Source organism: Charadrius vociferus, unplaced genomic scaffold, assembly GCF_000708025.1.
Source record: "Charadrius vociferus isolate BGI_N301 unplaced genomic scaffold, ASM70802v2 scaffold72, whole genome shotgun sequence".
In the NCBI taxonomy this organism is placed as follows: Eukaryota; Metazoa; Chordata; class Aves; order Charadriiformes; family Charadriidae; genus Charadrius; species Charadrius vociferus.
This window is the reverse complement of record NW_009647830.1, coordinates 2,211,956-2,236,843: the sequence shown is the minus strand read 5'-3', so window position 1 is coordinate 2,236,843 and position 24,888 is coordinate 2,211,956. Positions and strand designations below refer to the sequence as shown.

The window sequence follows — 24,888 nt, the reverse complement described above, 5'->3', positions numbered from 1 at the left end:
TGAGCTGCGGGATCGGGGGCAAAGCTAGCAAACCCGCGGCGTAGCTCGTAAATCCTGCTTCTTAAACCAGTGTAATCCACCTGAAAGGTGCGTTTCAGCACGCACTCACCTGTGTAGTAAGTACTGAAACTACCTTGTCTTCCCGGTGATTGTGGTATTTACAGGATTTGGGTAAAGCTTTTACAATTGTGCTGGGTGTCTTGTTGGATAACGGGACTACAATACCACGTCGGCCTTATTTTAAAACAGTGGTTAAATATATCTGCTGTTGCAGTTCAATGACAAAATCAGACTGGTTTGCAGCAGGTGAATGTAATTGCATCTTCATGGAGGGTGCAGGTGTACGGATAAAGTGGTTATAGGGAAATACTGTCTTTAAAATGATTAGTTATTATAATAGCAATAAGGCTTCTGGTTTTACCAGGATGCAAAAAGCTCCTTACGTAAGGAATGCTTTTTTCTCAGCTGTGTAAGTACTACCTGTATATGGCTTTTGTCTGTACCACAAAGTTCTGTGTTTACGCACAACTAATTTTGAATCCTAACAATAAAAGCTATTATTTATATTGTTGCTATGTTAAATCACTTCCTTTAATGACATAAACCCATAGTGAGAATTTATTTCATTAATATAATGCCTGCCCTTTGCATTTCCTTTTTCAGTAAAAGTGATACTCGTTTTACAGTTCCACAGTTCTTCAGTTCATGCAGCAGTTACCGTTTTGATTGAAAAAGTTCTGCTGTTTAGGGAGTAAAAGATCTCCCTGCACGTACATATGCACTTCACTATTTCCTTTGCATTTTGGGAATGGATTTCTGTCACTAATGAAGGCCCTTTGATACATTACTGTATCAAGTGTGTGTGTGTGTATACACACTTATAGGTATAATGAGGGGCATAGTAACATATCTTTCATATATTAGGGTACAACTATAACATAGTTGTAATATAACATTTAATAAAACATATATACACAAATATAACGTAATAAAACACAAGCAACAGTAGGAAAACTACAATTTTTTTTGTTTGGATGATTGCTTGGGGTGCAGAGGTGAGTGAGATACCTGCTGATAATAACGGGTACCTTGAAATATCCACAAGAATTCTCTTCAAAAGTGCTCAGCAGGGTTCACGCTATTGTAAAATGAAGGGTCTACCGAGAGTTATGAACATACTCCACACAGATGAGCCAGAGGTAGGAATTCGCGAGGAGCTGAAAGTATGAGGATAGTTAATGCTACAATATATTTACTTATTAATTACTGTTTTAACTTCTTCTTGGGCCCCAAACTCTCCCACTTAATTACTTATGGTTTCGGGTAAGCAACTACAGTTTTTCTATACCTTAGTAGGTCAGTTTCCTTGTTCTTCAGCAGTCACTGTTGCAAGGAGGCCTTCAGCATATAGACCTAGGTACTGTGAGCAGCTCTTTTCTCTGTGCATTTGGAACCTTTGTGAACAAGATATCAGTCCATTTTATAAGCATTAGTGGTGTGCTAACAAATGCATAATCAGGAAAGAAGTGGTCCTTCATGTTTTTCATACGCAATAGAATGGGTAGGAGAGGGAGGAGAAGCAAATAGGGTGTGCTTCACCTGTTCAACACCACAGCTATGCCCAGTGTTATTTTCTGCACATTTTTCAGTCATGACTCTGTCTAACAGGCCCTGAATACATCAATGACAGCTGTCTGCATTACAAATTTTGCAGCATCAAAGAGATGATTGCCCACTAATAGATATTTATGAGCTTCCAAGGACTGATCATTTTTTTCACTATCAAACTATCTTTCACGTTGATGTATCTCTGAAGGAAGGAAAGCACAAATGTGGCATCACTGCCCTGGGAAAGCAGTATTTTCCATCCAGAAGTTCAACAGCTATTGCAGATCATTGTGATTGAATAATAATGAATGATGGTCATTTTACTCTATCCAGTGCTGCCATACTCTGTCTAGTTTATAAGTGAATTCCTACGGCAGCCAGCAACTTTCATTCATCGACTACATAGTCCTCAACACTTCAATTCTTACGTTTGTTACAACCAGTTACTCCTGTTATTAAAATGCTACAAATATTGGGGGGAGGGGACAGAATCCAAGAAACACAGAGGTGCCTCTGATATACTTGGCATGGGCTCATCTGCCAGCAGTGTGTTAAATAAAAATTGTTGCAGTGTAGAGGAGATTGTACAAAAAAATGGAGGAACAATGAATGACATTCTTTATCAATGCCTGTCTTATTTTATTAAAGAAGATCATGAGATGGGAAATTTGATGTTAAGTTACTTGAGTTTTTTACAAAACGAGCTAGAAGACAATGCTGTAGTTATAGTGTAGTATGCATTGTGCTGCAATAGTAGTAACAGTGTACCCCAGAGTCCTCCAGAAAATTGCACTGTTTTATGTATTTTGTTATGAGTCTGGAATTGCATTAGTATTTTTGTTTGTGCAATTGCATCTGCTTGTTTTCTTTTTCTTTTTTTTAATGTATAAATTAAAGGAGATCCCTGTTCAAACTGGCTACATTTCTGCATCATTATTCCAGTGGGAGGACTGTGTCAGAACTTCATTGCTTTGACAGTTAATAAATCTAATTTCTGATTTGAAACTTATTCATGACCACTTCATACCTATTTGCACTTCAGCTAATGTTGTCCACTAGCATATATAGTTCTTTTATTTCTCTGGAATTTACGTCTCCTAATATATTGATAGAAAGCAATCTTATCCTGGCTAAGGATTTTGCTAAACTGAATAATCCAATATATTTTAGCTTCCTTTCACAAAAGAGATCTCCTGTTCTTCATTTTTTGTTTCATTTTTGTGGTGTTTTTTTTGTTTTTGTTTGGTTCCTTTTTACTTCTACTTCAGTTTGAGTTCATCTTTCTTTACCTGAGCTTGCAGCGTGGTACTCCGTGTTCTTGCTGGGGGCTTGTACAACTACTTTCACTCGTTTCTGCTGGGAACGCTTTGTTTCTTGCATCCTAGGCCTACAAACAACTTTTTCAAGTCTTCATATTGTTTGACTGTGTTGTAATGTGACAGGGTAACCACGCACATCTGTCCTTATTTTTATCAACAGCTTCCACATTATTGGAGAGGGTTTTTTTATTAGTCCCTCTGTGTATGCAGTCCTTTTCTACATGTATGGTGTTAATTGGTGTTGTCAGGAAATTTCATTAGCGTGCTTTTTTGCTGTAAGGTTAATTAAGGAAAATTCAAAAGCTTTGACCAAAGACCCATTCTTTAGGAACTCTGTTAGTAACTGTCTTCTGATCTGATAGCTTTCCATTCAGCATAACCCACTGTTATCTCTGCCATCTACATATTTGGTTCCTTTCCCTTTTTTTTTTTTCATCTTAACTGATATGGCACAATATCAAAAGTCCGTACCCCATATGGCACAGTGTAAAAAGTCTGTATAAGCTTCCTGCGTTTCCTTTATCTAGAAAAATTAGCTGTCTTCTCAAAGAAAAATGTCAAATGAGTTTGACACAATCTACCTCTGGTGAACCCATGTGATATCTTCTTTGATGATCATCTGTTTTCTTCTTTGTCTTTGAATTTTGCAAGAAAGAATAATTAGTAGCATGCTGGGTTTTGATCAGATTCATAGGCCTGACATATTCCAGATTGCTTTTTTCTCCTTGTAAGCATAGGCACTATGTTTGCTTTTTTCCACTTTTGAGTTTATAGATTTATTAAAAATCCTTTCTGCTGGATCTTTGATCTCCTGTGCCCATTCTTTCAGAACACTGGGATGAAGGTGATCCAAACACTGCTCTTTAAGTGCATTTTCAGGTCCCGAATTCTGCTTCCAGCTAAGTCATTTGTCCTATATTTTAATGAGCTTGTGCAAATTTGTTTTTTACATTTGGCTAGATATTAAATCTATGTTCACAGAATCACAGAACGGTTGAGGTTGGAAGGGATCTCTGGAGGTCATCTGGTCCAACCCCCTGCTCCAGGAGGGCCACCTAGAGCCAGTTGCCCAGGACCACGTTCAGAGGGCTTTTGCATATCTCCAAGGATGGAGACTCCACAACTGTCGGAGTGGGATTGGACCCGGAGTAACAATGAAATCTCAATATGAGTATGGTCGTTCTCGTTTATTGAATATTTTCGCAGAGTATATATAGGCTTACAGCAAAAGCATGCATAGGCAACAACATTATAATTGGTTCAGCTCCCTTGTCCACGCGCAACGTCCCGCAACTAGATTGGCTAAGGCCCTCTGTCCACGCGCCTTTTGTTTTACTCTTCTCCCAGCGTATCTTGTCCCAAATTCCATTCTGATTAGCACTTTTCTTCCTCCCTTTTTGGGCAGCCAAGGGGGGGCCAAGGACGTTGCACATAGGCCTCCGCGCTTTGTTCAAACCCTGGGTTGCTCATCGGAATTAAGTTATGCCCTTTTTCATTCAGGAATGTCTCCACACACAACTTCTCTGGGCAACCTGTAACAGTGCTGTCACCCTCACAGTGAAAAAGTGTTTCCTGATGTTCAGAGGGAACCTCCAGTTTTTCAGTTTGTGCCCATTGCCTCTGGTCTGTCACTGGGCACCACTGGTAAGAGCCTGGCTCCTTCCTCTTTGCACCCTCCCTTTGGGTATTTACGTACAGTCCCATCTCTCAGCCTTTCCTCATAGAGGAGATGCTCCTTCCTTCAGGTTCACCCAGGTGGTTGTTGGAACTTAATTCCAGAAGATCTTCCTGACTGCGTCGGCTATATGGTTCTGGTGGAAGGATTGGAGCTGACTTGTGTTGTTTTTCTTTCTAATGCTGTGTTTGCAGAAGAAAGTTAATTCATGTAAGAGATTTTTTCATGAGATTAAGCAAAAAAAAAAAAGATATTTTGACATCCACAGTGTCAAATGGCCATCACCTTGGATTTTTAAGGGCTTTTTCACACACAATATTTGCAATATAAAGCTTTGCATATAGAATTGTGTAAAATACGGTACTGAATTAATTTCATTGCCATAAACATCTGTTCTTTTTTTTTTTTTTAATTAGGAAAGAAAGCTTTCCTCACTTGAGACATTGTTTTAATTAACTAATGAGTCTTGTGCCATTCATATAACTAGTTCTGTCCGTACTTTTACTTAATGTTGCCATTCGCTAACTATTTCAGTTCTAGTGGAAATACATGTTAAAGGATAGCCCCACTAAAGGCTGGCTGAGTGTCGTGATGGTAGTGTCACTGTTGAATCTAATCTTTTACTCTAGATCTAGAGGATCTGATCATTAGTGTGACTCCAGAATTTTAAATTTTGGATGTATTGTTTGTCCTGTTAGAAATCTCAGACTGAAAAATACAATATAAATAGTATAGGTGATCTTTCTTGACTTCAAATTTTATTTTGTGCAAATGGTAGAATAATACCAAATTAACAAAATGAGACTTTCTTTGGCTCACCTATCTGCATCAAATCTCAGAATCCATACTAATCTGTATTTAAAAGAAAACCAGACAGGATGAATGCAAAAAGTGTCAACAATCTCATGTCCAAATTCAAAAGTTTATGTCCATGTAAAATATTAAACGCAGCTCTACTGAACCTAGAATTGGAACCCACAAACTCAGAACAAAGATTTTGAACATGTAACAGGTGCTGTCATTTCACATCCACCCCTTCCTCAAGCAGTCATCTTCCCATGATCGGGGGAAAATATGCATAGAAATGGAATTACCCTTTCCAGAGTTCAGAGAGGCATAGTCTGCATTCTTTGTCTTCTTGCTGTAGTGGAAGAAGCTAATGTGAAAAATGAGTCCTGAAAACAGTGGAGAAGTGCTTTACAAGCAGCGTGCCATCCTGAGAGAAAGGAAGCGCCAGCTTCCGAGCTGGCAGCTACATGGCACTGGGTCTGGCCTGTGTGGGGAGGAGTTAGGAATGGTGGAGTCTGTTTAGGAGGGGCATAGAACAAAAGCTCTTGGGAAATACTGGGCAACATCATAATGCTTTGAAATGTCGGGTTCAGAAAGACAACTCTCGCTGCATATTTAAACAAGCCAAGAGGCTGCTTGGTGCTGATGGGCGTGGAGGGTGCCTACATATAATGTTCTGATATGCAGATTTCTTTAAGATTTAAGAGAAATTCCAGCAAGAGGCGCCACCATTTCCCAGCATAATACAACTATGTTCAGAATGTGCTTTAGCTGATGTGTTCTATGCATGCCTGCAATAGTAAAACATGTCTAAAATACAGTATTTCTCTGCTTAGAATACTGGTGCATCACTAAATTGAGATGTTCAAATCCTCATCTGAACCCTTTTAAGCCAAATGTAGCTTTTATCAAAACACTCAGTGATGTTTGTTTTCACAAATGCTTTCTCCACCTAAATCGAGTTGTTCTGGAATTATTTTGTTTTAAAAAAATGAAACAAAACCAAATTGAAACCCCAGGAAACCTAACCTCAGAGACTTGTTGTTGTGAGGAAAATTTTAAGTCACATTCATCCAAAAACCTGAAGACTTTAGGACTTGCAAAGTAATGTGATTTTCGTCAAACATCAGGCTTATAAATGTTGTGTTCTAAAGAATAATGTCTCAAACATTATACATTAGGAGAAAGAAGCAACTGAAAAAGAACATTCACACAACTTCAGTGGTAGTGTCAGTAATGCTCCCTCAACAGGATTTTTCTCGCCAAATATTGGGTAGACTAAAGATGTAGTACTCTCATTTTATATGTATGCATGAAATAATGCCAATTTTAAAGACACAGTTTTGTCGAAACCACAGTTCATTTGTCATTTTGATGAGCTGGTTCTGAGACTGTGCTTTGTCTCTCTGAAGTGTGGGTTGTTGCCAGAAGAGGTGTTTGGGCTTCACTCTTTTCTTGCTTATTCCCATCCTCTTCCTTACTCTGGCATGAGGATTTGTGGGTGATGCTGTAAGCTGGCTCAGGAGACTGATTTCACTGTAAACTAACCTGGCTAAGGAAGAAAAGAAAAGATGGATTTTATTATTTTTTTTTTTTTTTACAATCAGGTCAGTTCCTTGTTCCATCTCACCATTTGGCCATATAAATATTACCATTAGTGTTCTAAAATGGTACTGCAGCTTTCATCTGCACCCACTGGTAATGGCAGATTAAATTGACCGTGTAACTGCAGCCTGGGGAGATATCTCTGCTGCAAATTGCAGTGTACTGTAGATGCACCTGGACTAGTGACGAATGGACTATTTCAGTTATCTTGCTTCTCAGCAGTCCATGAAGAGGAAGGAGAGGACAGGCTTTGCTCCTTGTCGTCATGTGTCTGGGAGGCAGGTGATACAAGACAGAAAACAAAAGAAACTGCAAGCTCGAAACTGTGTAAAGAACAGTCTGGTTGCTATGGAGGCCAAGTAAACTCATCAGGCATTTTTGGATAACACTAATGTCATACCTGAACAGACAGAGAAAAGTGTTATACAGGCCATATGTGTGTGAACCCATGTTGCCTTTATTATTTTTAATAGAAAACTTGAAGACAAAAATACATGGTGATCCATAGTAAATGTTGAGGTCTGTTGGTCCAAAAATTGTTTAATCCTCCTCTGTACGAATTACTCTGAGGTCACGTTTATTGGGAGGGTTAATACTGCAGTACTGTTCACGTACCTTCAAGTCATGAATCAACTTCCGTGAGACACTTGAATAAAAAAAATTACTAACACTACTTTTAGTCTTTATAATGTGACTATCTCTCTTGTTTCTTGGATGTTTTACTTCAGTATAAATGTTTGCTTACAGTGTGTTGTCATTAGGAGTCAGAATTAACATGACTAATAGTGGATAAACCCGTTAATTCTTTGGAACTGGTGTTTTAAAGATGTTTGCAATATGTTTCATAAATATTCCACTAGTTTACCAGTCAGATGCATTAATTTCATTCACTTAATTTTGAATGTAAGTGAAGGGTAAAATCTGTGAGTTGTTACTAACTGGTATAAACCAAAACAGTTTCCCTGTATCAGCCTAGTCCGGTGACCTGCGTGATCAGTGACTTCCCTCCCAAAGCTGCAGGTACAGACTCTGACTGGCCTGTTACCCTGTCCTCCAGGGAAGGTAACATTTATCACTTTTACTTTCAGGTTTTCAGGTATTTTTCATCTCTGTCCTTGTCAGAAAGGCAGAAATCTGCTCAGCTTTTCACCTGTATTTGCAGGTCCACTTTTGGACTGGTAAATAATCCAGAGGTCCCAATAAGTTTCAGGGCTTTGTCTACTACATAATATTTCCTTCGAAGAGTTTTCCACGATGGCAGTAATGTGCAACAACCTGCTGAAAATACAAAGGAAGGGGCTTTCCCATGTTGCAGATCCAGTGACATGGAACTCTACACAGGCTATAAAACTTTCCTAACTCTTCAGGCCACGTGGTTGCATGCAGAATTGGATATATATTGTGCATCAGAAAATAGCCAGGAACAGTAACAGATTAATGGCTTCAAAGTAGTTCTGGGAGCCTGCTTCTAAATCAGATGATACAGTAGCGCTGGAGAAACCAAGGTCTGTGCTCCTGTGGCGGCGAAAGCAGAATAGGAAATTTAAATGACTCTTTCACTGCCTTGAAGTCATTGTCTAATATTAGCCCTGTCAGCGCCTGGCTCTTTGTCAGTCGGAGCACAGGAGGAGGTGGTTACCAGCCAGGAGAATATGACCAAGGCTTTTAAATACTGTTGCTTGGAAAGTCTTGTTAATGGCTGCATATAAGATCGATGTGCAGTAATTCTTGCAAGCAGTATCTTTTTAAAAGCCTTTAGCAATCTGTCATCCTCATCTCCCTCCCCTCCTGTTAGAAAGCCACATTAGTCAGGAGAAATTGCATGGTCCTGGGAAGTTTCAAACTGCATCCGCTGATGCTGTCAGGAAAATGCTACTGTGCAGGGGCACAGGTGCAATTACAGTGACGGCTGCTCCTCATCCTCGGCTCGGGTCATCCTGGAGGGACAAGCGGAAAGAAACGGGGAGGTGGGCGAGATTCTGTCAGGTGCGTGGGAGCAGTACCGAAGAGAGAAATGGAACGCCCTCTTCCAGGAGACAAAGATCGCGCTGTCTGTGAGTGTTAGATCAACTTCTTCAAATCTGTGTTTTGAAAGGCGGGGGAGATTTCAGTACGGTTTATTTTGTTCTGAGTTTAGCCACCTGTTCAGCATATCTTTGCTTTTGCTGTCACTGTGGTAGAAATGTTTAATCCTTTTTTTAATTTTAACCGATAATTTAAAACTTGCAGTTATTTTGGAGGTGGTTCAAGCTCTCACAGTGTTTTTGGCTTACTGGAAACCTCAGCTTTTGAAAAACATTTCAAGAATGTATTTCAAGTATTTCAAGAAGAGCTCTTTAAACCTCTTATTTTGTGCGGTGGCATTAGATATTACTGTTAAGGTTAACCTGCTCCATTAGCTATGGTTGGAAACTGGAGCAGGGGTTTACTAGGTAGTAAATTTTATCGTAGTGAAGAACGCTGGGTGTGGGAAGCCCCTCTCTCTAACAGAGAAATCCTGAGTCATTTACTTCATGATGCATCAGCAAAAATAATTTGGGTGTGGCTTTGATTTTCAGCTGCTATTGTAATAAGAGTTTGAAAACTGACTGTGTTAATCTGATTTGTGATTGCAAAGGTTTTTCTCAGTATAGGCACAAAATGCCTGACGTGTTAATGTGCAATATCTGTGATTGCAAGGCTGCAATAGATGTAAGTATTCAAGTAGATATCTATCAAAAGTAAGCTCTTTTCCAAAGCTAGGGAATTCTCTACTATAACAACCTTTCCGTCACATAGCAGTAGGCAATGTTATATGTGTTTAATTATCTTTTAATGTTTGGTTTGGTTTTGATTTTTTAAAATTTATTTTTACTGTAGGCTTAGAGTTGCAAACATGGTGTTTAGTCTTCAGTTTAGGTAATGTTTTTTTCTAACCGAGGCAGTGCTGTATGGCAAGTGGCATTAAAATAAGCATTGAGAAAGGGTTAAAGAACAAAACTAATTTAGTGGACTATTCTTTAATCCTGCGTAATATATCTTGGGTTTAGAATGAGACTCAACCACTTTCAACAATGAAAAAAGGAGAGTTGCAATTAAACATATTTATGTGAGTGAAATAATTTTTGGTAGTACAGATCTAAAATGAATATGCTCAGGGAGTTATGAATGAGAAGGAAAGGATTTTCTTTCTTGATTCTAGAAACAGGAGCTTATGTAAACCTATACTATAAATGTCTAGTTACAATTGAGTGACTGCAGTATGACTGACTGTAGTGAATTAGAAAAGTCATAGAAAGATAAGTGGGGTTTTTGTTGTCAGTCTCTGCTGAGTCCCCAGACAACTCAGATTCTTAATATTTTCAAAAAGTATATTCCTGCTCAGTACATCGACTGTTTCTGACTACCTTGCTTTGCTTATTAACAAGATTTTCCATGTCTAATCTGTACAAAGTGCACCGAAGGATAATGGCATTTTGTCTTCTGTCTGTCCTGGAACTGTTTCCCATTTGCAGCAAACGTTTTGGACAACTAGCATTAAAAAAAAAAAAAAAAAAGCCCTGGCTGTAAATGTAATGCCTGTCTCTTGTATCTAGGTGGTCTCAGAAAGTGACTTAGGAGAAGAAACTTAGAAAAACTTCAGAAACAAATACAACATATTGCTGAAAAAAACCTGTCTTGGTAGTCTCACTTACTTTAGATAACATTTACCATCAGTAACTGGTAGTATGATGGTAACATAACAAGAAGATGAATTATTAATTATTTTTTTCTTCTCTACTTTGTACATCTACCAGAGACAACTAGAAATACATAAATGAACCTGTCTGTCAAACATGAGTAATACTAGCTATTCTGGTTATTATCTAAGTTGAGAGTGGTTGAAAGTAACGATTCAAAAATAGATGGAGATAGATCACTCTAGAATAATATGATGCTGTATTAATAGGAACATGAGATTTTATATTTTAAATTTCCTTTTCGTGCCATTGGCTGAAACAACCTTGCTGTCCTTTTACCTTATATTCTAACGTAAAAGCTTTCTCTCAAGTCTAAATTACATTTTTTTTAAATTACAACCTGCTACTGCTTGCAAGGATAAACTTTCTGATATGTCCTGAATTTCTTAAACTAAAAGTGTAGTGTGTAATATATGCAGAAATGTAAAATTAGTTGCTTTTTGTTTTTTTTTTTTTTAACATTGGACTGTTAAAAAAGGAATGCATGAATTTTGGGCAAAGAAACTTAGGAGGAACAAGGGCAGATGCCTCCTATTTTCTCCAACCAAGAAGTACATTTTTTAAATATTATTATGGTATTTGCAGGTGAAAACATCTGGGCCTGACAATGCTGATGAATGACAGCATGAATTGAAACCCAGGAACTTTCCTCACAGTTAGAAGTGCATGGGCAAGAATATGTGTGTATCTGTGATCTTTTTCATGGGAAAGAAGGCAGTGAGTGAGTGAGAGGTTTGGGTAAGGATATAAGCTAGAAATTCAGAGCTATAATTTGTGGGACATCAGACACATTATGAGATTTAATTATTGTTTTTAAAGCTTTGTGAAAATGAAAAATGCTTTGTAAGCATTAAGTATAATCCTTCTGTCTCTTATATTCAAACAGGCAGTACATAGAATAGGATATTTTAATGGTATCATATTGCAATTCTGTAGTTGCGTAATTAATAATTTTCTGATTCTTTGATAATATTGGAACTTTTGTGTGCATGTTCACATACGTAAAATCTACCCTTCAACTTTTAAAAATTCCTTTACTGGATTTTCTAGCTGTTATTTACATATGTCATGGGAGAAATTTGCTATAGACTGGTGGAGACATCCTCAGTGAGTTATACAGACCACACAGCTTTACAAGTGACAGGCTTGTCAGTATCATTTAAAGTTGGGCAGTATCTAGGACATGAAATATAATAAATAAACGAATAAATAGTGTGAGTTTTTATATTAGCATAGGCTAATGTATGTATGCCATCAGTGTTATTTCTAATAGAAGAGGAGCGTAATCTTCAAATTTTCTCAGCAAAATGTAAAGCTGCGTGTGCTACACAAGAGACCTCACTTTTAATGGAAGAATTTTATGATCTGTTCATTAAGGTTCTTAATAAACTAATTTCACAGGAGCCTCAACCCACTGCTTATTCAGTGCTTCTTTACCCACATCTTACGTGCCTCTAATGGATTCAGAAAGGGGAACAATGGTGGTTTTACTTACAGCCTAAGGGATTTCAGTCACAGCATAGTTCTTGGTCATTTAAGTTAATAAAAAATGAGATTTTCCAATATGCATTTAAGTTCCACTAATAATCTTTTAGGGAAAAAATGGGAAAGAGAAAGCATGTGGAGCCAGAGAAATGTGTTAGAGGAAGATTATTGTAGCCTGAGTCCTTTCTGAAAAACTGAAAGAGGAGAGCGCTTATCTACTTGAAGAAATATGTGATAAACATTCAAGTTAAATTTTAATCAGTTATCATTTGCTAACTCAATAATCACAAAACTGATTTCCAGTTCCTAGCAGTGATAAAAAATTGCAAATCTACCCATAATGAGACCCTGTAAAAGCCTTCAAAAAGCTAATCAGAAGGAATTTATGTAAAACTAGCAAGGTGCCTGTATTCTACCTTGATTTCAAGAACAAATAAAATTATTCATCCTAGCTAGGGGCTAACGTTTCAATACCATTTGGAGAGATGGTATATTTTTTACTATTTCTGTAGAGTAGAAGATGTACTAATTACAGTTAGATGGAAGGTTTGAATGTTGCCAAATACCCAGTAAGAGGGAAGAAATAGGCATTCTTACATCTATGCGGTATTTCACTTACTAAACGTAGCATTAAGGATTTTAGCTAATTCTCTGTCTTCAGTGGACAGAGTCTCTGTCTATCTCTCTCTCTGTCTTCCTTCATCCATTTTTGTGAGGAAATGGAACCAATCTAAACATCATTAGACCAGGTTTGTTGATCAGCTTTTAGAAAGTTATCTCATCATGGACTCCAAAGCGAGGTGCACCCTGAGATACTAGTGGAAGAACTCCTTGGTATATTTGAGTTATTTTGCCAGCTGTCTGTATGTAGGTGGGTGCCAATAAAGTACAAGAATAGTCATGTGTCAAATGATGGCTGGCCTTGCTTGTGACAAGCATGATCAAGATGATGGTCAAGATGATGGACAGGTCTGCCAAGAGCCTAGATACAATTTCCTTGGAGTTCTCCCTGGAGCGACCATCAAAACTATGATCTTGAATAAAACATTCTCTGTTCACCCACTGTTTTGTTTTTGCATCTTCGTCTAAATGGGGAAGATTCTGTCTGGTTCTGACTGAAACCTCCATGCTACCCTAAAGCCTCTCGTGTGGGGGTGTTCAAGTTTTTCCACATGTGCTGGCAGTGTGCAGCCTGGTTCTGTATGAAAACCATTTTAAGAAGACAAAGTTATGCATATCCATTCATATTCCGAGTTTTGTCCTGAAGTTATTAAGGGAATTTAACAGGGACTTAAATAAGAGAAGTACTCCAGTCTATTATGTTTTCTTGTGCCTTTTAATTAAGTAATTCTGGTAAAGTGGCATGTTCTACTTAGAGAGAAACACACCTTCTTTCCAGCCAGTCCAGAACAGCGCGTTGTTCAATTAGAGTTAGATGCACTTGAAAAAGTACTTAGTCATGGAGGAAGGATACTTGGAAAAAAGGTAGGATTGCGTTGTCACACTGGAAAAATTCCCGCAAGGAAATGAGTCATTAAGTTATTCTAGTGTTTGGCACAATCGTCATTGTGGGTGAGAGGGGATTGTCTGTACCTGTGAGTTGGTACAAATGTTTGAGTTTCAGGTAATGACTGGACACTGAATCTGTTGTGAGTAACTCAAGAATGCGAAAGTATGGATTTGCATGCTTCAAATAGGTAACAGTGATCAAAGTAGCACTTTGGTGATGGGGTTAAAAAAAATAATCCCTATAGGTAACAAGTTAATTTGTTCAGCTCGTATGAATGATTGCTTCCAAGTTTTATTGGATGGCAAGCACTCATTGGAGATTTGGCCATGTTGGTACAGAGTCACAGTAGATGGGCCACCTCTAACAACTTCACCAGCAAGTTAATGATAGTAGATGTTACAATGTGTAGTAGGTGTTCTGCTGGTGGTTGTTTCTGGAGACGTCCACAGCTGTGCATTATTTACTGTAAAATTTTTACTTTTTATTTACAGTATTTTTGTTCTCTCACCGATAGTATGTTATAATTCTTAAATTGGTTTGTGTTCTTCCTATGCAATTTGCAGGTGTTCTCATACCTGTGAGGGATGTTGATAAATTTTTTCGGAGGTCACAATGAATCCCTAACTAACTAGTCTATTGAAGACTGATTGCTGAGAGGTTTTCTTAAAAAAGAAGTCTCTTTACAGGTCCCGAGTAGAATTGGAGTTAGCATAAATATCCTTTGAATCAAATTGATCTTAGATACTGCCATGTATGTGGATGTAACCAGAGAAATAAGTTATCAGATAAGAGATATCTGATGCAGATGACAGTAAGAAATTTCAGAAGTCTACATGGATAAATATCTAAACATTTAAAAACCCACTCTCTGGTGATCAGAATTCCATACTTTCTCTAAGAAGTTTAATTAAGGACATTTTGTAAACTAGTAGTTTTGCCAGTGGCTTAAAAGAATTGGGTTGTTTTTTTAGGTGGTTTTATTTTTCTTGCCTTTTTCTAATTTGTTTTTCCATCTCCGTAAAACACTCTGTAGGTACCTAATCAGGTTATGCAGATGCTTCATTTATTGAAGTTTGAAAAGTGCTCTAGTTATAAAGTTTGTTTCAGTAGCAGTGGTTCAAAGTATAATCTATTCCATTTTTATAAACTTTAGGAAAACAGCGTTATTAAGTGTTCCAGTCACACAATAATATTTTAAAATGTATTATCAAATACATAATTTATTTATTGAAAACATGTAAGTTATAAGCTAAAGAGCCCTATCAGGTAACCTAGAAAAAATATTGCTATGGGAAAAGTTGATTGGTAGCATTCTTATTTCTCATCACATTGTTTTGTATGTTGACTGTCTTGCAGCCTCTTTCATTTTGGTCAGGATAAAACTTAAGGGAGATATTTTAAGCAAAATTTTGGCTTCTTTTCTATTAACTGTGTTGGGTTTTTTTCCTATTGCATAGAATCAGAGAATGGTTTGGGTTGGAAGGGACGTCTAAAGATTATCCCCCTGTCAGGGACATCTTTCACTAGACCAGGTTGCTCAAAGCCCTGTCCAACCCTTGAACACTCCAGGGATGGAGCATCCACAGTTTCTCTGGGCAACCTGTTCCAGTGCCTCAGCCCCCTCAGTGTAAAAAAATTCTTCCTTATAGCTTATCTAAATGTACCCTCTTTTAGTTTAAAACCATTACCCCTTGTCCTGTCACTGCAGGCCCTGGTAAAAAGTCTGTCTCCATCTTTCTTATAAGCCCCCTTTAATTATTGAAAGGCTGCAATAAGGTCTCCCTGGACCCTTCTCTTCTCCAGGCTCAACAACCCCAACTCGAGAGGTGTTGAATCCCTCTGGTCATTTTTGTGGCCCTCCTCTGGACCCGCTGCAACAGGTCCATATCTTTTCTGGGGTGCTGAGGGCTCCAGAGCTGGAGGTCTCACCAGAGCAGAGGGGCAGAGTCACCTCCCTCGACCTGCTGGCCATGCTTCTTTTGATGCAGCCCAGGGTTACGATTTGCTTTGTGGGCTGCAAGTGCACATTGCCGGCTCACGTCCAATTTTTCATCCACCACTGTCCCAAAGTCGTTCTCTGCAGGGCTGCTCTCAGTCCATTCATTGCTGGTTGTGTGGTTGCTATATTCACAGTTGTGTTTTGTGGGAAACAAGGAATGATTTTTAACACTGGGTGGTTTTTCTCATTTTTCTTTTTTAACTCTCTTTCAGAATTCCCCACTCTACCAATATCTGCAGGATTTGGGACACACAGATTTTGAAGTATGTTCATCTGTGTCGCACAAGGCAGAGCAATGTGCAGCAGCGGAAAGCCAAAAAGAGCGGACTGTGCATGCTGCCCAGAAAGTGAGCACTCCTGAGTATTTATCTTCTCAAGAGAGAACCGCATTACTTCAGAAATAGGCAAAATCAGAGGAGATAAACATAAATCTCTTACTGCATTAAAAAAAAAAAAAGGAAAGACAAAACCAAACAAACAAAAAGAACCCCACCAATCGTCATATCTTGTCTGCAAATGTGTTTGGAAACGCATGGTTTACCAGCATAGTTTGAAGTGTTTCTTTGCACTTATGTAAGCTTGGGAAGCAAGAGACTTTGACAGTGATTTTTTGAGTGTTGTAAATTATCTTATTTACTGGATATTATTATGGTAGCTTAAAATGACTTTCTGGGAACAAAACCTGTAATTTTCTGGAACAGAATATTTATAGTTCCCAGCCCTTCTCAGGCATTCAGTTGCTAAATATTACTTACTCTGTGACAAAACATATTAAGAAGGAGGATTTCTGGGAAGTATGAATACAATAACCAATCTGAATGAGATAGTAGAACTGTGCTTAGGTTATGGCAATTTTCTAACAGTAACAGCTGACAGGGATCATCGACTGATTAGCTCAGATTTTTTATTTCTGTATTGTTTTAAGTAAAGGCTTGTAGATTTTTTAAAAACATTTTGGTATTAAAATTATGCTTGAGAATTTGGCCATTTCATACCTACTGTGGCCTACATATTTTTCGTTTTCCTTATTAAAAATGAATGGTATTTTACTCTTATTGGTAGTGTATAGGCCTTGTGACCCAGATGCGAAGCTGTAGTGTGGGTAAGGAAATTCCTCTTTTGACGCACCTAATGGAGGAATCTCTGTGCAACAAGCGTCTTGAAAATTCCGTAATCAATCTGTCTTCTCCTTAGCACTTCTATGGAGCATGCAAAGAGCAGTTATTTTCTGCCTACCTCTTTCACTTCCACAGTGGAGAGTTCAGTTTTCAGTGGACATGCTCTAGCTATGTGCTAAGCCAGGAGGAAAAAGAGGCCTCCATGCAGACTTCTCTGTTCTTACCACTGCAGGCTGAGGTGGGCAGCGCCTCACAGGTAAGAACCCAAACCAAGCAAGGGTTGATGCATTGCCTCTGAAGAAATACCATTTCTTTCTCCTCTCTCCCCAGTATTTACAGTAGCTTCCACCTTTGTGCCTCTTAGATGATCTGATTCTTGACCACTGTGGCTTTTAACCTTCCACTGGAGCTCAGTTTTCCTGTTGTGCATTCCTATTTTATACCTCTTCAGCTATCTTCAAATCAGTTCACAACCCCTTCCCTCTGATTTGTAAGCTCTGCTGCTTCTGTGCTCCACAATGTTCCATCCTCCCAATTAGCTGGCAGGGAACTGGGGAGAGCATCCTACTTTTTTCAAACACAGGCAATATGATATGAGTGGCCCTGAGATCTCCAGAAGGTCTCCCTCCAGATTGTGGTGGATGGGAGATCATATGGCAAATGAGGAGAGCTGGTGCTTTTCTTAGGATCTTTTCTCAAATAATGTCATCTTGACGTATATCCACTATTCAATTCTCAAGATGTTTCAAGGAATTAGCCAAGTAAAAGTCACAATTAGTTAGGCTTTATTTCAACAAAGTTTTTCAGTTTTGTATGTGTCCCTTTTGTTCCTCCTTTGTTTTAAGTCAGAACTATTTTTTTCTCCTGGGATTTTTAATCTATTCTGCTCTGTGTAGGATCTTAGGTGGGGTAGGATTTGGAAGTGTGTGAATTGATGTGGATAACATCAGTTAGGTTTTTTCTGATCTGGGGGAAGAATGTGAGGAGTTTATATAGACGATATAAACTTCCTCACACACTCGTCAGTCTGTTTGACAGGGTAATAAAACACAAAACATTTTGCTTTGGTCTTCAAGAAGACTCTTGGAGTCTTTCTTCATGGATAGATGGGTCATATTTTGTGTTTATCTGTTGGGCAGGCGCACTGCACGCTTCACTTTACAGCCTCGATCCCCAGTTTCTGAGACTTGTAGTCCTATGGAAGTGGGCTGTGTCTCCCTTCTCTCATGCCCCCCTTCCTGAGGGGCAGGAAGTACGGTTGTGTGCCCAGCACATGGATTAGACGGAGCCTGTAAAACATAATCATACTATAACAAGAATCCCTAAGTTTAGCACTGTTAGCCATGTTCTTGCAGACTTTACAGCTTCCCAAAGAGTACGATAATCATCTAGAAAAAACTTACAAAGGAGCTTCATACAGAACTCCAGTCTCGTGCTGAGGATTTGTGAGCACAGAAAAGATTAACTGAGGGGAAGAGGAGAAGTGATTCTTGCAGTGTCTCCATGCTTCCTTGGCTGGTTTCTCCAATGTAAGATTATTTTAAATTTAATGAATAAATTGATTTCTAGTTTCTGTTGATGTATATAGATACTGCATTTTTAATAATGATTGCTTCTATCAGTGGTCATAAGGCAAGGTTGAATTTAATTCAGGGTTTAAGTCACAGATTTTTATACTTTAATTTAAACTACCTTCAAAAGTATTCATGGAAATATTAGGTCCACTACGCTTACTTTTCAGAATTGTCCGCTGGCACTCCCCATAACCCTCAAAAAACCACCTGAAAATATGTTTTCCCTTTAAAGCTATTGGCAGTTTTGTGGTACATTTATATTGAAGATACCTGTTCTGGCTTAGTGCAGGAAAACTTTAATTAAGCCACTGTTAATTGAAAATTAGTGTAGCATATTTCATTGGCTGATTATCTGTTCATTAGTGTGAAGTAATGTGTGGACTATCACTTGTTAGCTGCATTACTTTATTTTGCATAATTACTTTTGTGGAAGTCAGTAAAGCAGTATGATGCTGTATTCATGTATATGATTTCCACCAAATTTAATACAAAAGTGCTATGGGGTTAAGATCATCAAAAGTATTAAGATATACTGCTTTTAAAATTCCCTTTTTTTTCCCTCCCTTCCCCTCAAGCATTTTACAGTTAATTTTATTGTGTTGGGAGCAAGTCCTCCAGTATTGTGTCAGATGTAGAAGAAATTCATCATGGTTTGCCTTGCAACTTGAAGGGAGTGGGCGTGTGAAAGTGGGCTGTCCACTTCTTGCAAACACTGGGATGACATTCACATTGTCTCATCTCTGTCTAGACAAGGGTACGTGGTGGAAATGAGGAAGAAACCTGTGTTTAATTTCTATTGATAAAATGTCATTGGTTCTTCCTGCTTCTGTTCCAGTACCGGTTTAGGAACATTAACACTTTTCTTTTGTAATCTGGTGTCAGAAGAACTGTTTTTGTCATTTGATTTCTGTGTCCCATTTTGGTAGAATGTCTCAAAAGGAAAGAGAATGAGGGAGAGGTAGCTGGCCACACATTTAAAGAAGTAGACTGGATTTAGGAGGATCTGAGGCTTTGTTGCAACTTTTGTATGACATACAGGCAAATAATTTCCATTACCATCCAATCATTTCCTCATTTTTACATGGGACTATTATTACTTCCCTTCTCTCAGCCTTTGCTGGCCTAGTCTACTGAAATTATAAAATATCTGGGAAATGAATGATTTCTGAGTTCTGAATATGTACCTACCCACAGTCCTAATATAAAATGATCATAGTTGAGGCTTAGTGTAATGCAAAATGTAGTCACAGAGAGTAAATGATGTTCCATGCTGAGTGATGCTTAGTATGTGTGTATCGTTTTCTGTTTGTTCTGAAAAGCAAGCTTACAAATTCCTTAAACAATTTATTAAAATAAAAATAGAAAAGCTGCAGTATTGCTTTGTCTTTGAGTTGAAATTGTTTACTCCTCTTGGATTCAGTCAAGTAGGACCCCCGTGCAGATACAGTCCGGTGATGTGTAGCAAGTTTTTGGCAAGGCCAAGATCTAGTTTAGAATCTTCAGGGAGTGAAAAAATAAATCTGGAAAAAAAAGAGGTTCCTAGTGACTGATACAAACATCACTGCTGTGTCTTGCCAAGCAGAGCATATGGTTTAGGCTTAATGAAAGGCAGGAGCATTGGTTGAATTTGAAGCACATCCTAAATAGTTTTTTGCGTGTGTTTTTGGTGTGTTTTTTAAATTGGAGCATGGTCTTAATGAACATTGAGCTGAAAAGCTGAAAAGGTGCTTCAAGGTTGTGTTCTGAGGGCTGATGAAATGCCAAGCTTCCATCTGAGGGAGATGTGATTTCGCACAGTAATTATAGGTGCAGCGTTCCTGGCTATACCAATCTCTGGAGAAAGTTACAGCTAAAGTTCTGGTCTCATGATCACTTGATACTCAAAAGCACTGTTTACAAGAGCTCCTAGACCTGTTTTCTGGAATTAAATCCTATTTGGGTAATCCTGCTTGATCTTTAAAGAATATATTTCTTCTCATTTACATTTTTCCTTTCTCACTCACTTTCCCAGACTGCTGTGCATATCTGAATGTTTAAATTGATTATACTGTCACACCTTATCCCATCTTAGATGTGATAATATTTCATCACTAGAACACAGCAGGTGCTGGAGGCAGCTGCTGAGGATTGTGTTGTGGCTAGCCCTCAGTACCTGTGCAGGTGACCTGATGGGAAAAGGCAGAGGGACAAGTCCTTTGCCTTTGTCTAGGGCTCCCACCCACTTAATGCTGGCTCTGGTTAGCTGGGAGGTATTTAATATGTAGCATTATCTTCTTTCTGAAGTGCACAGAATTGAAAGGTGCCAATGTGAATGATGATATTTTAGATACCTGCTAGTTCGCCATTTCAGGTTCATCCTGTACAAAAGAGAAATAGTCCTTAGAATTTTATTTCAGATTCAAATGAATGTACCTAAAATGTTCATGTCCTATGCTATTTTTTTAAGAAAATGCTAGGATTTATACATCTTTGTTATTCAGTTTACAGGGTCTTTGACTAAGTGATGTTATAAAGTTGTAAGAATACTCCAGAAGCATTGGCAACATGACCTGACTTGTGTGTTGATGAAAGTTGTTTTACTTGTCAGTAACACTCCCAATGGGCATGCAAACTGTGAGAGACTGTTCCAAGGATCTGAATAATTTAATGTGTTACTGTACTTTACTGGGTCACAGCCCAAGACAGTGGGTTGTCTTGTTTTGTGTTTTCAGGCACTGACATGCCTGTTGAGTGTTTATGCAAGCTCAGATTTTTATTTTTAAACTAAAACACAGAAAATAAACCAAAAGATTACTTACATAGAACACTAGTATGCGGGCTTTTTTCAGTAGTTCCACGGTCTAGTTTAGTCAGCTGGTAGCAGTTTAAAATTATCCTTGGTGTAAATTTAAATGTTCATGATAAAAACCTGAGGACTTATGAAGGCTAAGCAGTTGAAAATTGTAGGCTCCAAGAGGCATAATTTTAAATAGTAAACGGACATGTCTTTCTCTATTCTGCTTATGAAGTACTGGGAAAAGTACTTCTGAATGAAGTATCTGTCTGCAACTCAAATGCAGAGCAAGGACTTTTGTTTGGTTCATCTCAATTTTCTACAAATTGTAATAGGAAAATTTTATTTTCCACCACCTTACAAGAAACTTGGAGGATAATCTAGTGCCGCAGTTTGTGACACTTTTCTCTTCCAACTTACATCAGTGCCCTTGAGCAACATCAAAATAAAATCACTTGGATTTATTCCATAGTCGAAGAAGTGTGGATTGCTGGGATAGCTCCTCCTAATAAGCCATGATGATGTCTGTGTATCTGGAGGAGGTATCATTATGAACCCCCTATTATTCGTTTGTCTCTCCACTGACCTATAAACGCTTCCCTTTGGTGTAGGTCTGCAATTCTAACTGTACACAGAAAGATGAGGCATAAGTAAAGAAAAACTTGAGTTAGGTTATCAAAGTAAGTTATTTCAAAAATTGTTCTGTGAAGCATAAGGGCTTTAGGGTGGCAATTTCTGATGTTACTCAGAGCCTTTCTGTCCTGGCTTGCTGCTTCAAACTTGTGTCATGCTGCTTTTCTGAGGGCTGTCTGTCCAATCGCAGGGCTAACTGCAAAGCTCCAAGCTCCTATTGCTTGGGTTTATTCTTCTATTTCCCACCTTATAGTTGGGGGGGAACCAAGAGGGAGAAACGGAAGAAGCTGGTTTAACGCAGACACCCTTTATACATTGGGCTATTATAATCCGTTAGGGGGCTTTTTAGTATTTTGAAACAGTATGCCACAAAATGTAAGTGCCCCACAATTAATTTTTTTTGGCATGCATTTCATTGGATTGTATTACATGTCAGCAGTCTGAATATTAAGAGGTAGGGCCTCAGAATTGAAATACATGTAAGTAAATATTTTGAAAAATACTTCCTGTCAACTCAGTCTGAGGAAATTAGATATACAGTGTGTGTCAAAAACTCTTTCTTTTTTCTTTCATTGAATGGCTGCAGAGTGAAGCAAAATCATGCATCTCTTTAATTACAATCTTTCATGCATGGTACTTTAGGAAGATACATGGGTGAAATGTGTGATGACCGAGAAGGAGTCCCTCTAATTAGTAGCGTTTGAAGTTGTGTTTAGAGCTCAGATGAAAGAGTGGGTTTAGGTTGCGTGGGAAGCAGCATGGAGAGAAAGTACCTGGTAGCACGAGCTGGTTGGGACAGGGAGTTTCTGGGACGGTTCCTCTTCCTGCAGTCACTCTTCCCTGTCTCTGTTCACAGCTCCTCCAGGGCCTTGTCCTCAAGCTGCAGTGGTCTGCCAAGGAGAGGATATTCCTCTCCGGGTCTTTTACTTTTCTTCAGTCCCTGTCAGCCATTTAACTTCACTGCTTTTTTTATCCTCAAGGAGAGAGTCTTTCATATCAATGCAGTAGCTGCCAACTTGAGATCAAACTAATTCTAGCTGTAGTTATTTTTAACAGTACAACATAACAATCCATTATGCTCCAAATAGGTGGGGTTACTGAAAGCTTTATTTCACGCTCTTGTGTACAGGCAAACTGACGGGAAGCAGATGTTCTCTTAACATACTCTGAAGTTAGGCCAGACACAGTAAGCGAAACTTCCTTACAGGTACTTGGGTCTGAGTTAACAAGAAAAGCAAATGCCAAAATAAAGGAATTGTCTGTTGTTATTTATTTTTTGCTTTGTTTTTTTTTTTATTTTAATTGGAATAATTTCTGTCCTCTTCAGCAAGGCATCCTGTCAAAACTAGTTGAGTTCTTTAGAAGTTGGTTTCCTTTTCCACAATATAAGAAAAACGATGACATACTTCACCGACTGGTAAGTGACCACTTATGTTTTTTCCCATTTTCTTTCCTAATCCACAAGTCTTCCTCTCCTCTGTACCTCATCCTCTGAGCACCATCTTTGGTCTGTACTGTTGGTTTTGGCTCTAAGAGCTTTGCTTTTTCCTCGGATTATATTGATTCTGGTTTTCAGAGTTAGCGTGCCAAGCACACCAGGCACACAAGAACAGGAAAAACATCAGTTGCCAGTTTGAAGATATTAAAAATGTGGAAGAGAAATTAAAATAAAATGTGTGAGAAATTCAAGAAATTATTGAAAGCTGAAAGGAGTTAACCTACAGTGTAGCTACCCCATTTGGTGGAAGGCAGTGTGGCGACTGACTGAAAAAGTCCATACGTTGCAGGCTGGCACCTTACAGACACAGCTGAAGACAGAGGGCTCTAGAGCTTTATCCAAGTCTTGCTTCACCCTCTGTTTCAGCTTGTCAGCTCAGGCATAGCACAAACACAGTGCAGCTGTACTACTCAGGGACCCATCCTGGCCTATTTGTTTCTTCACTGCTCTCCACAGTGCTTCTGCATTCGGGAAGAGTGAAGCAAAGTAAGGCGCCTCTGTTACAATGCTTCAGAACAGTGTTACGCATTAAGAGCAGAGGACATCTGTGTAGCAGTCTGGCCGTAGGGAGAGGCAAGAACAGTTCTCTGCGCTGCCTATGTGCTCTCATCTCTGCGGTTCAGAAGCAGGTTGGGTGTCCATCTGCCTCACTAGAAGTTGTATTCTCCTACCTCTGGAGCCTGCAGGAACTTCTAGGGCCCAAGTCAGCCTGTGTGGGGCAGACCTGAAGGGTCTTATGTTCCTAGTCTGGCTTGCAAATGTCACATTAGTCACACTGTTCCAGAACCTAAAAGTTACAATTTTTGATTTATTTTTTTCTACTATAATATAGGGATGATGTCTTCAAATGTGGCTTCAAAACAAAACAAAAGTTGAGCAACATGAGAAGTTAGGGGTTTCCATTTCTCAGAGAGTTCTATTGAGTCTAACTGCTATCTCTTCTTCCTTATCTCAAGCAGACAAAATTTCCTCTGAAACCTCCCATTTGTGATCTTTGGTTGTCTCTTTTCTTCCTCCCTCTTCCCTTATGAATCAAAGCTATTATCTTCACAGCCTTATTTAACCTTACTTTCTTGAGATGGATACACAACCAAACAATATGGAAAACATGTTTCTCCTGCTGCATGCTACAGGGTACTGACATGACAGAGGATGCGTCGGAGGAGGGCAGAGTTTCCTCTTACACACAGTCCTGAAACAAATGTTTTCCATTAAAAGCAGAATGCAAGTTATTGTGGGTGACAACAATGTATGGAATTATACTTTTGACTAGCTATCTTATGGTTTCATAAATAATCTTCTGTTAATGACAGAACTAAACAGAGTCTGTACTGTGAAATGTCAAACTTCTGTTAACAGGTTCTGTTAGAGGGTGTTGCAGAATTATTCTCCTTTCCATCCTGTAATCTTGCTACATACAAAGATGCACATGTTCAGTGTTTATTTGGTTTTGTTATGAGATTCTTAACCTGAAGAGATTCATGTTATGAGATTCTTAACTTGAAGGTTTGTAATTATAATTTGGTGCCGTATGCAAAATAAAATTTCAAGGGGCTTCTCTGATGGATATATTTGTCTTCAAG

General features: G+C 38.6%; 1 protein-coding gene across 1 annotated transcript in view; it reads left to right on the top strand.

Annotated features, from left to right (window-relative positions):
- Positions 1 to 15,906: 15,906 nt before the first annotated feature.
- Positions 15,907 to 24,888, top strand: part of VEZT (vezatin, adherens junctions transmembrane protein) — a gene marked incomplete at its 5' end in the record, with an annotated part of 44,836 nt that continues 35,854 nt past the window's right edge. Inside the window, 2 exons of the mRNA XM_009882647.1 lie at positions 15,907 to 16,056; positions 23,135 to 23,224. Of these exons, the coding sequence (XP_009880949.1) occupies positions 15,907 to 16,056; positions 23,135 to 23,224 (240 nt within the window). The remainder of the gene's footprint in view (positions 16,057 to 23,134; positions 23,225 to 24,888) is intronic.